The 17,913-nt window shown below is 41.4% G+C and overlaps 1 protein-coding gene across 2 annotated transcripts in view; it reads left to right on the top strand.

Moving 5' to 3' along the window:
- Positions 1-17,913, top strand: part of FAM114A1 (family with sequence similarity 114 member A1) — a 68,864-nt gene that overhangs the window by 12,963 nt on the left and 37,988 nt on the right. For both annotated transcript variants that reach the window (XM_043438107.1, XM_043438106.1), the window contains exon 3: positions 9,786-9,873. In XM_043438107.1, coding sequence (XP_043294042.1) covers positions 9,786-9,873 — 88 coding nt within the window. The remainder of the gene's footprint in view (positions 1-9,785; positions 9,874-17,913) is intronic.

Raw genomic sequence — 17,913 nt, 5'->3', positions numbered from 1 at the left:
CTGTTTTTTTAAAAAACCTGGCAGAACAGTCGTTGAGGAAATTGTTTCTTCTAGGACACACTAGAGTTTGTGATAATGGGTTTAAATGTGTGTATTTTTTCCATGTGGTATCTCGTTGCTTTGGGTCTTGGTCCCCTTAAAATTCACCTTATTAGCTTCCCGTTTTCCTGAGTCAGCATGGCAGCCGTCACTTGGCAGGCAGGGTGGTGTGACCAGGAGGCACTCTGGGGCCAGTGGTTCTGCCAGCTACTTAGCTGGCACGTCTTCTTTGAAGGGTCACACCATCACAGTTGATGCACTCAGAGAAGCTATCTCTATCTTTAGGGCCCCTTCTCTTTGTCATCGATTCTGATGTACAGACTCAGAAGCCATTGAGCTAAGACTTCTGTCAGGAATCCACGCCACAACATCCATAAGAGATGGTCCCCAGCCCCCCTTGAATTTTGGAGGTTGGACTAGAGTCTTTAAATCTTTACTAGCCCCATGACACCATGTATTATGCTCCAGAAGCTGGGTAGTGTAACTGTCTTCAGGATGCATCCCATCTAGTTGGGGAAGGAAGTGTTATATAAAAGCAGTTATGGTATGTCTTGGACTTCCCTGTGGCTCAAACAGTAAAGAATCTGCCTGCAGTGCAGGAGACGCAGGTTCTATCCCTGGGTCGGGAAGATCCTCTGGAGAAGAGAATGGCAATCCACTCCAGTATTCTTGCCTGGAGCATCGCGTGGACAGAGAAGCCTGGTGGGCTACAGTTCGTGGGGTCACAAAGATTTGGGCACAACTGAGTGACTAACACTTCACTTCATAGTATGTCTTAGCGTACGAGATATAAACTAGATAGGCCAGGCACAAGGAAGCCTGGGATGGAGCACCCAAATCAATCTTAAGGAGCTGGTGAAGTCTTCATTCTCGGTTCAGAGATCTTTGTCGTGGGTGCTAGGCTGGAATGACATTTATTCCCAGAAATCTTGTGGGATTTTATTATATGGGACCTTATTATGCACTAGTCTCTCCCTCTCTCTCAAAGTCACTAAGTCATGTCTGACCCTTTGCAACCCCATGGACTGTAGCCTGCCAGGCTCCTCTGTCCATGGAGTCTCCTGGCAAGAATACTGGAGTGGGTAGCCATTCCCTTCTCCAGGGAATCTTCCTGACTCAGGAATCAAACCAGGTCTCCCGCATTGCAGACAGATTCTTTACCATCTGAGCTACAAGGGAAGCCCATGTGCTAGTCTATCATACCCCTAAAAGATCTAATCTAGTTCAGATTTCCCTAAATTCTTAGCACCAAGAAATATTACCCAGAGTAAAAAAAAAAAATTTCATCCCTACTGTCCTATACCAATGCATTAAAAAGCCAATCATAGAGAAGGTAAAGAATGCAATGTTACTACTCAAAGTACTCAAAGGAAAACACAGACTATCATTCACTAGTTCTCTCCCTAGAAAAGGAAAAGCAGGGTGCTTAAGAACAGTGAAATTGTTATCAACAGAGACAAAAATGAGAGAACATAGGCCAAGACCTGCTGATGACAGGTTTTTGCCTCTTAAATGAGTGAGTAGGGTTTGCTCCAGTTCTATTGGAGTGTTTCTCTTTTTATGACTCTCCACGTGAAGACACCTGATTTTTCACTTGAGCAACCAGATGGTGGCTGTTACCTTTTGGTTGTATCGGACGTGCATATGCATGCTTAGTCTCCCAGTCGTGTCCGACTCTTTGCAACCCCGTGGACTGTATCAGGCTCCTTTATCCATGGGATTTCCCAGGCAAAAATACCAGAGTGGGGTGCCATTTCCTCCTCCAGGAGATCTTCCTGACCCAGGGATCAAACCTGTAGTTCCTGCATTGGCAGACAGGTTCTTTACCACTGTGCCACCTCGGAAGCTCTGTTGTATTGGACAGTGCCTCATAAATCTGGTGGTGTGTTACAATCACCTGGGAAGTTTGTTAGAAGTTTAGATTCCTGGGATCTATCCTGAAAGGTTCTTATTGTTTAAAAGATCACAGTGGAAGCTAAGACAGTGTATTTTTAGTAAGTTCCCCAGGTAATACTCTCAGAGTCAGTCTGTGGACCAGTGTTTGGGAATCACTAATATTAGTACACAGAAGTAGTTGAGATGAGATTGAGAACATGGTGAGCTCAGTATTGGACATACCATGAGACAGCCATGTGAATATATTTTGTGGATAGTTGATTATAGTGGTCTGGAGCCCAGGGGAAGTGGTGGGGAGAGATTTGGAGGCCGTTAGCCATTGGGTGTTGATGGGAGTGGGTCAGGTTGCCCAGATGTCATATATAAATAAAAAAAATCAGAGGCCAAGGACCTGGCCCTGAGGTCTATGTTTTTAAGTCAGTTTGGTCATGCACAGCTCTTAGAGTCTCTTTGATAGATTGTGGCTTCCAGTAAAGTTCATTCTATAAATTAAATGTCAAATCATGTTATACCACACTGACATTTTTTAATTAAACATTAATTAACAAAAATGTTTAAAATAGTTCATGAAACCTCATGTAGACTTGAGAATGTTCCATTGATCTGACCTTTTACATGCCTTTACCACTGCTCCGAGTGAAAGGTTCATTCAAGGCAAATGCCTAGAATTCTAGGGGCAGAGATTTCTTCCTTTATACTTGGCATTGAAAAACCAGAATTCTCCAGAGTTCAGAGATGAATAGAAGACCACTTAGAACAGAGTCAAATCCTTTCTTATACCCTCTTCATGTAAAGGTAGGAAACGGCTCTAAAATATACTTAACCACCAGCTAGTGTTGAATACCTTTAATTTCACAATCTAGAGCCCCTTTCAGATATTCAAAATGCTAGTTACCAGTCTACTATGTTTACCAGTTAAAGCCCATTTCTGTAATTCAGTATGCAAATTTGCAAAGCCTCAGATGTTAATAGAGATGTGAATAATAGAAGTGCTCATTATAGCTGCCTCTGGAGTATGGCTTTCCTGATTAGGATACCAGCTGACCACCTGGACTATGTATACTTTATTGGAATGCTTGAAGCAGTTGGGATGCAACTTAAGGAGCTCCCACAATATGCATGTGGAAACTTTCTAAAGTAAACTGAAATCATCATGATAAGGGATGGACAAAAAAAGCAAGAGTAAGAAGATAGGGCATGGAAGCCAGGTCATGAGAACAGAGTCTTTTTAAGGACTGAAAAGTGGTTAAGCTTCTGGTGCTACTGAGAGGTCAAGAAATAAAGTGACGATAATGAATCCATAGCTCTGACCGTGAGGGAGCCCTTGTGACCTTGACAAGGATGGTTTCATGAAATAGTGACCGTGGAAGAGTCACTGTGGGGGGTGGAGGGGAGTGGATTCAGAAGGTAGGCACCTTTTTTAAGAGGTAAAGAAGAAAGAAAGACATGGAACAGAAACCAGACGAGTTGGAAGAAAAAAACATTTTGTCATCGTGATTTTCATTTGCTGGTTTTAAGATGGAGGATGGTGCACATAATTAAATGTGAGAAGCAGCCAGTAAAGAAAGTCTGAAAAGCCAGAAGAAAAAGGAAAACCAGCCTTCCCAGGCCCAGAGGAGATTGGATGGAGGTGATAATTATAACCAAGAGGAAGATACCACTTCCATTATGATAGAAGGGAAAGAAGTAATTGTGAGTGGGGGGTACAGTAAAGTCAGACTTGTGTTGAAATGGGGTTTTGATGTAGGCCAGTGTGTATTTTGTCCATAAAAAAACACTACTCAGACTTTCAACTTGGTTTGAACAATTAGTATTCAATTTATTAAGGTTACAGAATCAAAATGTCAATTCTCCATAGTATTTACATTCATCTCACAAATCTTACTCTATTTAGAAGTCTAGCATAATTGAACACTCACTTTCAAGGGGCTTTTGATTAATGCTTGGTCCTTTTTGCCAATTTAAACATGGTCAAATATTTTTTAACTACATCTATAAATTTAATATACTCTATCTACTTTTTAAGTACCTCATTTACCTACTTAAAATCTTGCTGACTACTTAAGTATTATTGTAAATCCTAAATTAAACTTATAGAGTGGTCCGAATGACCCCTTACTTTCCATCAGTTCAGTTTAGTCACTCAGTCGTGTCCAACTCTGCAACTCCATGGATTGCAGCATGCCAGGCTTTCCTGTCCATCACCAGCTCCCAGAGCTTACACAAACTCATGTCCATCAAGTCTGTGATGCCATCCAACCATCTCATCCCCTGTCGTCCCCTTCTCCCCCTGCCTTCAATCTTTCCCAGCATCAGGGACTTTTCCAAAGAGTCAGTTCTTTGCAAAAGGTGGCCAAAGTATTGGAGTTTCAGCTTCAGCATCATTCCTTCCAGTGAATATTCAGGACTGATTTCTTTTAGGATGGACTGGTTAGATCTCCTTGCAGTCCAAGGGACTCTCAAGAGTCTTCTCCAACACCACAGTTCAAAAGCATCAATTCTTCTGCACTCACCTTTCTTTATGATCCAACTCTCACATCCATACATGACTACTGGAACATCCATAGCTTTGACTAGATGGACCTTTGTTGGCAAATTAATATCTCTGCTTTTTAATATGCTGTCTAGGTTGGTCATAGTTTTTCTTCCAAGGAGCAAGCATCTTTTAATTTCATGGCTGCAGTCACCATCCTCTGTGATTTTGGAGCCCCAAAAACAAAGTTTCTCACTGTTTCCATTATTTCCCCACCTATTTGCCATGAAGTGATGGGACTGCATGCCATTATCTTAGTTTTCTGAATGCTGAGTTTTAAGTCAACTTTTTCACTCTCCTCTTTCACTTTCATCAAGAGGCTCTTTAGTTCTTCTTCACTTTCTGCCATAAGGGTGGTGTCATCTTCATCTCTGAGGTTATTGATTTTTCTCCCAGCAATCTTGTGCTTCATCCAGCCCCGCACTTCTAATACTCTGCACATAAGTTACATAAGCAGGGTGACAATACGCAGCCTTGACGTACTCCTTTCCTGGTTTGGAACCAGTTCCATGTCCAGTTTTAACTGTTGCTTCCTGACCTGCATACAGATTTCTTAGGAGGCAAGTAGGGTGGTCTGGTATTCCCATCTCTTTAAGAATTTTCCACAGTTTGTTGTGATTCACACAGGCAAAGGCTTTGGTATAGTCAATAAAGCAGAAGTAGATGTTTTTCTGGAACTCTCTTGCTTTTTTGATGATCAGCGGATGTTGGCAATTTGATCTCTGCTTCCTCTGCTTTTTCTAAAACCAGCTTGAACATCTGGAAGTTCATGGCTCACATACTATTGAAGCCTGGCTTGGAGAATTTTGAGCATTGCTTCGCTAGCGTGTGAGATGAGTGTAGTTGTGCAGTAGTTTGAACATTCTTTGGCATTGCCTCTCTTTGGGATTGGAATGAAAACTGACCTTTTCCAGTCCTGTGGCCACTGCTGAGTTTTCCAAATGTGCTGGCATATTGAGTGCAGCACTTTCACAGCATCATCTTTCAGGATTTGAAATAGCTCAACTGGAATTGCATCACCTTCACTAGCTTTGTTCGTAGTGATGCTTCCTAAGGCCCACTTGACTTCAAACATTATGCATAAATTTAGGTAGATTTCAACTTAAAAATCAGAAGTCTGAAAATTCAATTATTCATCTTTAATTGATTTTCAAAACATTGTCACTCTAATCACTCAAATTCCTTTAAGCATCAGTAGTACAGAAAAGACGAAATATGCACAAAATGATTAACTGTATGACTTTCATGCTTTAAAACCTTGTATACTTAATTTTAAATCTCCCTGGAGTTGAATGGTGCATACTGACCAAGAAAGAAACTTCCTTGGGAACAACGGAGGCCATTTTTCAGCAAATATTCTTACAGAGGTGCAAGCATCCAGAGCAATTTACATCCTCCCAAATGTCACACTGAGCCCCGCCTTAGAACAGCTGTGTCATGACTTACAAAACTTAAAGAGGGTTTGGTCTCACAACTTCTACTGTCCATATCCCAAGACCAGAGCTATATACGTAGTCTCTAAATCTTGATCTACTCAAGGAAATACGACCATCAGGTTGATATTTATCTTTTAAAAGAGGTACATGTATTTTCTATCATAAGTGCTGAAGACCTTTGAATTTAATGGAATTCCAAGATGCGTACATATTTTTCTACTTGATAACTTAAAAATAAATAAATGTATTTTCTATTTAATGATAAAGACCTTTAAATGGAATACTCGATATGTAAATGTCTTTTCTATTTAAAGAACTTTGAATTGATAGAATCTTGCACTCTCTCATCTTCTTAGGCGCACACAACGGTTATAGATGTATCAATAATTTCCAGTTGAGTTTTGGAGATCCCTCCTGATTGAGCCAAGTCTGATTTGCTGTTACAATATGACTTTCATTCTTCTGGGAGTTTAGGGGGAGGGGGCAGGAAGTTGAGAGAGTTCTTATCAGATGGCTTCTATTTTCTCTGTGGGTTAGGATGTGAAGTTGTCTGTTAAAGGAGGTGGGAGTTACGTGGATGAAGATGAGAAAAAAGCTTTAAAATTTTCATATACGAAAATGGGATACCTGAATAGATTCATGCTGCCTACTTTTTAGTCTCATAAGCATGTGACATTAAAGCCACTTAAAGTGGAGACAAGTACTCAGGATGAGATATATTTACAATCCATGTCAAACAGTTTATATGGTTTTTATGTTAAATGTACACATTTAGTTATTTGAGTATTTGCCATTCTTTGTAGCTGATCAAGAAGTCACAGCTCAATGTCAAAGAAGCTTTATTAATAAAGCAATTGAAGTAGTCACTTATACTGCAAAAAGTTCTAGACTCATTTAACATTTATTTCCATTTGCTAGTCAATTACCAGCTGTCAGAGCATATTAAGTATTGTAAATTTGAATCAGAAGCTGTCACCCCTAAGTGTATTAACTTTCCATAATCACATAGGTAGTGATTTATCCCGTGAAAGAATTATATTAATCACCAACTTACATCTGTCTTCATCATGGTATAAAATTGCCACTGGCTTCATTGCTCAAGTGAAGTAAATCAATGTAGACACCAAAAATGAAAGCAGACTGTCATGAATCTTGAGTGTTTCTATTCACGTTAACAAGCTTCTCATTGTTTCCAAACAGAAAAAAAATGTCAGCCAACTTTCATAGCTTTTTGCTTCTTGTTGTTAAAACTGTAGTTAATTATTCTTTTTATTAACAGTTAACATTTCTAGAGTATTTATTATGTGTTAGCACTATGCTCACAGCTTTATGTGAATTATTTCTTTTAATTTTCACAATAAACCTGTGAGGTTATTGGTTCTTATACTCATGGCTGCATTTTGTAATGTCGATGATGACTTTAAAAGACTTGAGTAATTAACTTGTCCAAAATGGTAGAGCCTAGAGTCAAACCCCGGAGAAGGCAATGGCACCCCACTCCAGTACTCTTGCTTGGAAAATCCCATGGGTGGAGGAGCCTGGTAGGCTGCAGTCCATGGGGTCGCTAAGAGTCAGACACGACTGAGCGACTTCACTTTCACTTTTCACTTTCAGGCATTGGAGAAGGAAATGGTAACCCACTCCAGTGTTCTTGCCTGGAGAATCCCAGGGATGGCGGAGCCTGGTGGGCTGACGTCTATGGGGTCAGCACAGAGTCGGACACGACTGAAGTGACTTAGCAGCAGCAGAGTCAAACCCCGGCAATTTAATTCCATAATGTTTATGCTTAACCACTAGTCTACACTGATGGATGGTGTTTGATATTAACTAAGTGAATAAGTTAAGAATAGCATTTGGGATCGAATCTAGATTGCAGGCAGATTCTTTACATCTGAGCCATCAGGAAAGCCCAACTAAAATTTAACATATAATGGCTTACAAAATAGTGATTTTTTTTTTAATTTCTCAATTAACAGACAGAATGGAGATAGGCAATAACTCATGTTCATTTAGTAGCCCGCCAGGGCCAGTGTGATTCCCCAGCCTGTCCCTTAAGGCAGCAAAGATGGCTGCTTCAGTTTCAAGCACCAGGTTCACATTCAAGGCAGGATAAAAGGCGAGGGGAGAGTTGTCACCAGCTGTAAGTGTATAATTTATCCTGAAAGCGAACCCTTTCTCATTTATATCTCATTGGTCAAAGCTGTTTTACAGGGCTGATCTTATCTGCAAGGGTGGAAGACTGCAGGGGGAAGGTAGTTGGGGAGGATGATGGACCAGCCTTGGGTCAAAATTTATATAAAATCTACAAACTCTGTAGGAATTTCTCACTTCCTCCTTAACTTCTTCCTTTCTTTTCTTGGAATGAAATCGCTGTAATTCTCTACCACCTAATGTATTTTTGCCTCATTTTGTAAAATGTTTTCCTGGATATTAAGGGAGAGGGGTGGTTCTTTTTTTTTTTTTTTGATTCAAGATGCATTGGTCACAAGTTACGGAAACTATTGCACACCTAAAAAAAATTGATGAATTTCAGTCATTTAACAGCTAAATAGAATAAATTTAGCTGTTGAATAAATAAATAAGCACGCATTATATGCCATGAGCTCTTCTATGCTCTGTGGATGTATCAGTGAACAAAAATATTGAGAGAAAGAGAGAAACACTGCGCTGGAATCACATAGAACCCAAAGGTAGGAATGCTGCTGGGCTTTGAAGAGGGACAGGAGCCAAGGATAGAGAAACTACCTGGAGTCCAGACAGCTTCCCTGAGCTTATCTCCTTCATTCTGCTCACTCTGCTTCCTCTTAATTCTTAGTCTGCATGGTGGATCTTCTGTTCAAGCTGAACAAGAATCCGTGTCCCAATCCAAATACATAGGAAAAAGAATTTTTTTTTTTTTAATAATTTTATTTATTTATTTATTTTTGACTGTGCTGGGTCTTCACTGCTGCATGAGTCTTCACTGCTGCATGACGGCTTTCTCTAGTTGCAGTGAGTGGGGGCTACTCTCTAGTTGCAGTGCACCAGCTTCTTGTTGTGGTGACTTCTTTTGTTGTGGAGCATGAGCTCTAGGGTGCGGGCACTTTGGTAGTTGCGGTTCCCAGGCTCTCTGAGCACAAGCTCACTAGTTGTAATGCTCCTGCTTAGTTGCTCCGAGGCATGTGGGATCTTCCTGGACCAGGAATTGAACCCATGTCTCCTGCAGTGGCAGGCAGATTCTTTACCACTGAGCCACCAGGGAAGCCCCAGGAAAAAGAATTTGAATCAACTGTGCCCACCAACAGTGAGAGATACAGTCCCAGGGGTCATTGTGAGTGGAGTGGACACCTGGAAAGTTGTCCACCTCAAAAGGCTTCCTGTTGCTGCTTCCCATCTTCAAGTTTACCGATGCTTTTGTAGACAGCTTGCCTGCTCCCATCCATGCCAAAGCTCCTCCTGCCACCCTAGAGATTTGAAAGTTAACTCTATCTACCTTGAAGAGCACATTTTTTTCTAATTCTAGGGAAAAAATGGCACGCGTCAAGGTTGTTTTGAAGTTTTTCAAATCACTCTGGGCCCTAAGGTATTAAATCTGCCCCTGCCCTCCACAGCCCTGTCACTGTCTTCCAGATAATGAGAGATGGGGTCTTGGTTGACGTCAGATTCCCTTCTCACTTTAAGCTAAGCCCTCAGATGCCAACACCACTACACATCAGTTTGATTCCAAAGTACACACTGCAGTGTGGATTGGTATATTCTTTTATGGTCCTTGTAAACTATAATCCAGTGAGATATGGTTGTTGGTGATTTGTTTAACTGTCTCTGTGTTTCAGACGAATGGGTATTTTTCCATGCAGGGATAAACGAATTGCTGACCTTGTGGCTAATCTGGTTTTTTACAGGCTGTGGATTCCTCTCCACGTGGAGGGGGCTGGGCAGGCTGGGGCTCCTGGGGCAAATCTCTGCTCTCGTCAGCATCTGCCACAGTAGGTAAGCATTATACATTGCATTTGAATGGATAAAGTTCAGGGGTCAAATAGGATATGACATTTTGATCATACCATGTACTGATAGAGTTTAACATTCCCTCATGAGCTATTTGGGATTCCCAGGGAGTGCAGTGATAAAGAATCCACCTGCCAATTCAGGAGACACAGGAGACATGGGTTCAATCCCTGGGTCGGGAAGATGCCCTCAGGAGGAAATGGCAACCCACTCCTGTATTCTTGCCTGGAAAATTCCATGGACAGAGGAGCCTGGCAGGCTGCAGTTTGTGGGGCTGCAGAGAGATGGACACAACTGACAGACTGAGCACACACACACACACACACACAAGATAATAAGAGAAAATTGTTTTTAGTGCTTACTAAGTGCTTCCTGTATATTAATACATCTATTCTTCAAAATAACCCTATAAGGAGGTACTCTTATTTCCTCCAGTTTAGAGATAAGAAAGCTGAATCACAGAGAGGTTAAACTTTATCCAAAATCAAGAGTAGCTGAATTGGGCTTTGAACAGCACAGTATAGCTTTTAACCATTTTATTATATTGCATCTTAGAATATAAGATTTGGGCTTTTATAATATATTCTTAAAGCTTTGTTTATCATCCACTTGAACATTTTAAAATATACAAATAGGCTACTCTAAAAAGGCATTCATCACAGCATATTGAAATACAAATAGAAAAATATGCAGGTAGGAAGAAGATATATATCTAGGCTAGTAGAGTTACTATAATTGAACATTGACCTTAACTCTGAGATTCTTGCCTGCCAGTAGATGATCTTTCTCATTGAATGATAAAACAAGACTTACCTTATTTAGGGGCTTCCCGAGTGACTCAGCTGGTAAAGAATCTGCCTGCAATGCAGGAGATCCCAGTGCAACTCCTGGATCAGAAAATTCCCCCGGTAGAAGAGACAGGCTACCCACTCCAGTATTCTTGGGCTTCCCTGGTGTCTCAGATGGTGAAGAATCCACCTGCAATGCAGGAGACCTGGGTTCAATCCCTGGGTCGGGAATATTCCCTGGAAGAGGGCATGGCAACCCACCCTAGTATTCTTGCCTGGAGAATCCCCATGGACAGAGGAGCCTGGCAGGCTACAGTCCATGGGGTTGCAAAGAGTTGGATATGATGAGCAATTCAGCACAGCACAGCACAGCTTATTTGGATAACTTTATTTTGGCTGCCAGTAGATTATCTTTCTCATTGAATGATAAAACAAGACAGCATATTTACATAACTTTATTTTCCTTGTATTAAATTTTTGAAGAAATGTCCTGTGTTGGCTCTTATACAAAGAGAAAATTTAATGACTGTGTCCTCATCAGTGAAGATTTGTCACACTATTCTTCATGTGACCATTTCTTGTGTATACTCTTCATGAACACTGAAGATATAACATAAACATGTCTAAGATGACCTAGCCTTGACATTTCATCTTGAGGGTGGAGAGTAACAGGCAGAACATCGGAAGCCACAGGGAACACCGCTTTCAGATCATCTAACTCAGGTGTTCTCGTATAGTCTGTGGCATGAGGATCTTGTGATGGGCCATGAATTGGTCCAATTCACTGTTACTCCTAAAATCAGTAGTCTCTGGCCCCAGTGAACCGTGGTCACAGACAGTTGAAGGGGCTGGTATCTAGTTTGATAGAGTTTAGATGCCTAGAAGAATGGATTCATTGCATTCTCCTAATTCCTTGCCTGTCAAGTACCAGTAGAGCTATGGCAAGGAGTAGATGGTGATCGAATAAACATTGCTCTCTGCTGAGAGCCTGAAAAGCAGATTTTTTTTTCTTTTGCTAGTTGAAGGGCCAGGTATACCATGGATACTTTGGGTTAGCCAAAAACACAAACAAACTTTTTGACCAACCCAATACATATGCAGATGGAAAAATTAGTCAGATTAAAGTGGAAGAGCCTGTTTTGTTTTCTGAACAGGACAGAGTCTCTTATTAGAGTGAGGACAGGCACTGCAAGCATCTTGCTTTCTTGGGAAAATGTTTGAGCTTTTAGTGACTCCCAAATGGATCTTGCCACTGACAGTACTCAGGACCAGCATGCTTTCTAAACCAAAACTAAAAATGTGGAGTCTAAAAGTTTTTGAAATTGTGATGTCATGGAACAGTATATTACTTGATCACCAAGTTATACCACTCTCTTCGTGCTTTATGTCATAAAACAGTATAATGTTTTGGGTGCTTCCAGTTATAATGGTGTCCAGAACTTCCTGACCCAGGCATTGAACTGACATCTCCTGCAGCTACCGCATTGGCAGTCCGTGGGGGTCACAAAGAGTCGGACATGGCTGAGCGACTGAATTGAATTGAATTATCGAGTGAATCCCATCGTATTCACAATCTTGTTCACTCTCAAATTAAAAGACTGTTGCTCCCTAGAAGGAAAACTATGACAAACCTAGACAGCATATTAAAAAGTAGAGATATCACTTTGCCAACAAAGGCAGTATACTCAAAGCTATATTTTTTCCAGTGCTAATGCTAAGTCACTTCAGTTGTGTCCAGCTTTTTGCGACCCTATGGACTGTAGCCCACCAGGCTCCTCTGTCCATGGGATTCTCCAGGCAAGAATACTGGAGTGGGTTGCAATTTCCTTTTCGAATGTGAGAGTTGGATCATAAAGAAGACTGAGCACTGAAGAACTAATGCTTTCAAATTGTGCTGGAGAAGACTCTTGAGAGTCCCTTGGACAGCAAGATCAAACCAGTCAATCATAAAGGAAATCAACCCTGAGTATTAATTGAAAGGACCGGTGCTGAAGCTGAAGCTCTAATATTTTGGCCTCCTGATGCAAGGAGCCGATTCCTTGGAAAAGACCCTGATGCTGGGAGAGATTGAAGGCAAAAGGAGAAGGGGGTGGCAGAGGATGAGATGGTTGGATGGCATCACTGACTCAGTAGACATGAATTTGAGAAAACTCTGGGAGACAGTGGAGGACAGAGGAGCCTGGAGTTCATGGGGTTGCAAAGAGTCAGGTATGACTTAGTGACTGAACAAAAACCACCCTCCAATTGGTGGTGGTGGGGAGTCATGGGTGTATATACCAGGGGTGAGAATCTCGGGAGTGATCTCTCAGTTCTACCTACCACACCTCCCTTTTCTGTTTGAAATCCTTAACAGTTACACCACCAATTCCAGAATCTTAATATTTTTTAATGGCTCTAGCTACATGCTAGAATTTTGAAAGCATTTTAATCTTGGCATTTTCCTCTTGTTTGTACCCACAACAACCAAAGGGCATATGAGGGTGAGCAAAGAAATTTTGAAATATCGATACTCACTCCAAGAGTCCCATCGGACAAACTGGAGCCATCTTTAGAGAAGTAGAGACTGTGTTCGTCATCACTGGTCATCACAACCCGAATGAATGAAGCAGCGAGATAGTTGAATACCATCCCTAACTCATTCACAAGGTGTATCTTGGGGATTTCTGATTAAGACCAACTGTAACTTTACAAAGTAATGGTGGCTAAAATGATAGCAATGTATACTTTAAGGTGAGATAAGTATTTTTGTGTACCTGGTAGAGAGCTAAAACTTGTAGCCTGAGGGAAGGCCGAAGTCATAGGTTCCAAGGCTGGAAACAGGCAGTGGAGGTGACTGGTGATTTGACTCCCCAAAGGTAACAGGGATCATGTGTCCCCCAAGTGGAGAAGTGTCCGTCAGGCTCACAGCCTGAAACAGAGGGTTGGTTAGAATAGGATTCGACCACCTTCTTACAGAAGCTTGAGGAGTTTATAGACCACTAAATCGTGGTCTATCTTGAGCCGTTACCTTTGGATTCAGAGAGGCAAGCGAGGCAGGCCTTCCGTTATGCACATGCAAATAATATCCTCAGGGCTTTGCAGCGTGAAGGTTATTATCACAGGGCAAAGAAACTTATTTGAAAAAAGAGCACTCACAGCAGCCGACAAGCTCTTGAAGGTTTATAAATTGCCTGTGGAAAATAACGGAAGAAAATAACCACACCTCCTATTGCAATTGATTGCTACTCAGAAACCTCGTGTTACCCTCAGGGTAATTCCAGCAGCAGATAAAACTGTAGGAGACACGAAGTCCCTAATGAAACTCAGAGCTGTCGATTGAGCATTACACATAGAAACCAGTACTGTTACAGTTGTTGAAAAACCGCAGTCACAATTGCTAGAACTGTTTAAGAGTCAGCAAGAGAGTAATTAGAGAATGGAAAGATTTAGAGGTGGTTCTCTCTTGGAAAGCACGTTGTATCAGGAGTCATAAAACCTGAGCACCCTGGTCCCGACTGCCCCTAACTTGTGATCACAAGAAGTGTCTCTAACTAGCTAGCTACACTATGCAAAGAGCCTCTCTAGGCTCAGCTTCCTTACTTGGAAAAGTATGTGTGGGACGACTTGAGAAATCCTAAGATTCCCTCCAACTTCTGAAATATAATGATTCCATAGACTGTGGTTCTATGTAGCAAAAGAAAGATATTTGTAACCACTGTGCTAAGTAGAAAAATATAGAAAATTGACTTTTTCTACACTGTATTTTTATATTTTATCTTTTGACTCACTACTTTGACCCCCAAGATTATGAAGAAATGAAAAAGCAACCTTCCCAATGCTTATATAAAATCAGACATCTCTCAGCCAACAATTGTTTTTGGAGAGGCCATAACCCCTGTGCTGGTTTCATTTACAGCCACACTATTAATCACATTCTAAGAAGACTTGATCAGCTGCCACCCATGCCTTTGGATGAGTTCATAAAATGCAATAAAAATGGTTATTATTTAAGATCCAGGCAGAAGGAAAATGTAAAAAAAAAAAAGAATAAAAAGATTTTAATGATAATTTCAAAGTACTGTTGTGAGAAACAGATGTGATTTCCCACAAGCACCATAGAGACTTGATTTATGTGTAGAATATATTGCTAAGTGATAGACTAGTAACCAAAATGAAAGTCGACAATGCTGAGACATATACATTTATGCCAAGGTAAAAATTCTATAGTAGAATAGAGCAACTTATTTCCAGATACTACAAAAGGCCCACCTGTTTATTTAAAATTCTAGTTTTGGCAGTTTTATGAGCCTCAACACCTTTATGCTAGGGTACCTGAGAAGGGCAAGCGAGAGCTGATCTGTATATTTACCTTTTCAAAATTATCATTGTTCTCCTTCCCTATCCACTCATGAGGTACATGGTGTTTTCCTTCTGCACGTTTTAATGAACATCTTCTACCAGCACTGTCAGAAATAATGACAGTGTTCATCACAGAGAACGGCAAACTTGTCAGAATGACGCTGCAGTAAGAACTCTACTAGGGATTTCACTCTCGATATCACGTGGATTCGTTTTTAAAGGTGATATTGCTGATGATGTGAAAATTCTCAAATATCAGTACAAAAGATAACAGGATTAATGCTTGGAGTTTGTTCAGAATCCTTTCAAACTGTGAATAGGGCCCAGGGATTAATGAATTCCTGTGTGGTGGCGAGGCAAACACTGTGAGTTCAGAAACTCTTTTTGTCGATTTTTGAGCCCAGAGAGACGTGAGTACCTGATTACAGACTGGAGCTCAACCAGATTGATGGAGAGAGGAGACTTCCCCAAAAGGAAGGGGGACTGGCTCCACATTTTGCTGCCATGAAGTTCGCTTTGGTTGAGTGCAGCAACACCATCCATGTGTTTTTCTAAACAGCTACTTCTCACAACTTTTTATAGTATCTTGAATTCATTGATAGTAGAGTCTGAAAGGCAATCAATACTTTTAAATTGTTCTATTTCCAAAATTCACCTGAAGAAGAGTAGAAATTGGTGTAACCCTCAGAAGAGCAATTAGCACTACTGATGAAATCCTAAATCTATGAGCCTTTCTATCCAGCAGTCCCACTGTTGACTCTTTACAAAAGTTCATTAAGATAAATGTGTGAATATGGAATATACTCATCAAATAGTTACCATGCCAGGCACTAGTCTAGACACTTGAGATAAAGTAGTGAGCAAGTAAGAGAAGACCCTGTAGTAGAGCTTACAGACTAGTGGAAGGATGTGGACAATAAGCAATACACATACTGAGTAGGAAAATTATATAGAGGGTTATAAAGTGGGAAGTCTTTGAAAAATACAGTCAGGAGTACAGGTTGAAGAGCGGTAAGGGGTAGGTCTTAATGAGGTGATGTTTGAGCAAAGACCTGGAAGAGGTGGGGGAGTTCACCAGGAATATAAGAAAAACCAGAAGCTACTCGTGTATCCATCCATAGAGAATGTGAAGCATGATAGAGTCATCCTGTGGAATGTTCTACATGACCATCAAAGAGAATGAGATAGGTCAGTGTCCCAGGTTGGATGCTCAGGGGAGAGACTGAGGCAGCAATGAGTGCGCTGGAGTTTTACTGGGAAGGGCTCTCAGGAGCAAGCCTTGCAAAGATAGTGAAGGACCGGGAAAGCAGAACTGGGCTTTGGGGGCTTCCCCGGTGGCTCCTGCCAATGCAGGAGACAAGAGTTCGATCCCTGATCTGGGAAGATCCTGCATGCCGTGGAGCAGCTAAACCCCTAGGCGCAACCGTTGAGCTTGCGCTCTGGAGCCCGCGAGCCACAGCTACTGAGCCTGTGAGCCCCGGAGCCCATGCTCTGCAACGAGAGAGGCCACCGCAATGGAAGCCTGAGCACTGCAACTAGAGGGTAGGTCCCACTTGCCGCAACTCGAGAAAAGCGCTTGCAGCAACGAAGACCCAGCACGACCAAAAATAAAAAATAAATAAAAATAAATTATTCTTTAAAAAAAAATGAAAAGAATAGGGCTTCAGGAGAAGATGAACAATGATGCAGTTGCAGCCCATCCCATAGGAAGCTTGGGGGTTGGGGTGACTCTTCAGAGATGTCCCCTATTAATGCACAGGGCCAGGCTTTTATATCACCAGCTCCCTCACTGACCAGTCTCTACAGTAGAGTCTTGAGGGAGCCAGTTCCCTTTGGCGAAGGGCATTGCAAAGCAGGTGTTGAGCCAAGGGCCCTCAGCAGGGGAGAGCGAACTCCCGAATCCCAGCAGCACACACAGCCTCCACCACCATCTGCTGAGCTGAGACCCCACTGTCTATGGTGAAGCCAGGTCTGGGTCACTTATATGTAAGAATGTGCTTTTAAAAACTTTTTGCTGAAAGGAATCAACAAAAAACAAACTGGACTTGTTATCTTTAAAAGGGAACAGGGTCTGGGTTAGGTTAAGGAAGGCAAGGCCACTTACTTTAAGTCTTTTAAGCGCCCCTAGCACTCCTCCTTAGAAGTCCCTCTCATATCACAGTAAGTATAATAAAACACATCCACATCCCTCATTAAATATATACTGTATATATAACTATGGAAGAGTTAAATTTACTTGAACTGTAGTTGACCAGTTGACTGATATTCCATTTTTTAATACATGTAAGTAAACATTATTTAATTTTTAATTTATAAATTTTCTTCATTGTCTTTTAGAACCGATTCTTTTTTCAGGTCTTATATTGTTTCATGTGTGCTGAGTCGCTTCAGTCACATCTGACTCTTTGCAACGCTGTGGTCTATGGCCCACCAGGCTCCTCTGCTGTGGGATTCTCCAGGCAAGAATCCTGGAATGGGTTGCCAGGCCCTCCTCCAAAATCATTTCATGGGCATTTGTAAGTTTATAGACTCTACTACCTGTTAGGTCAGTGGATGTTGTCTAGGGAAAAAGAGGCTAGCCCACCTTCTGTTGTCTATGTTTTTATAATCTGATTTTGTTAGCATTATAAATGTTTATTTTTTAAAAAGCAACCAGAAATCTTAAAGAAATGAGATTATGGGATTTTTTTAATAGTTTTTTTTACACATTCACCTTGTAAAAGAGAAAGAAAGAAATGAAATGAAAAAGAAGGAAATATTATGTAAAAATTAAAGCAATCTAAAAGACGAGAGCCTTCTGAACACGTTAGCTGCTGCCCTCGCGGGGATCCCTTATCGTGTGGGGCCAGGGGAAGCACTCTGTGGGCTGCCCAGGCATCCAGGGTGCTGGCATGAAACC

The sequence above is a fragment of the Cervus canadensis genome, chromosome 19 (genome assembly GCF_019320065.1).
Source record: "Cervus canadensis isolate Bull #8, Minnesota chromosome 19, ASM1932006v1, whole genome shotgun sequence".
NCBI lineage: Eukaryota > Metazoa > Chordata > Mammalia > Artiodactyla > Cervidae > Cervus > Cervus canadensis.
This window is presented reverse-complemented; position numbering and strand designations above follow the sequence as displayed.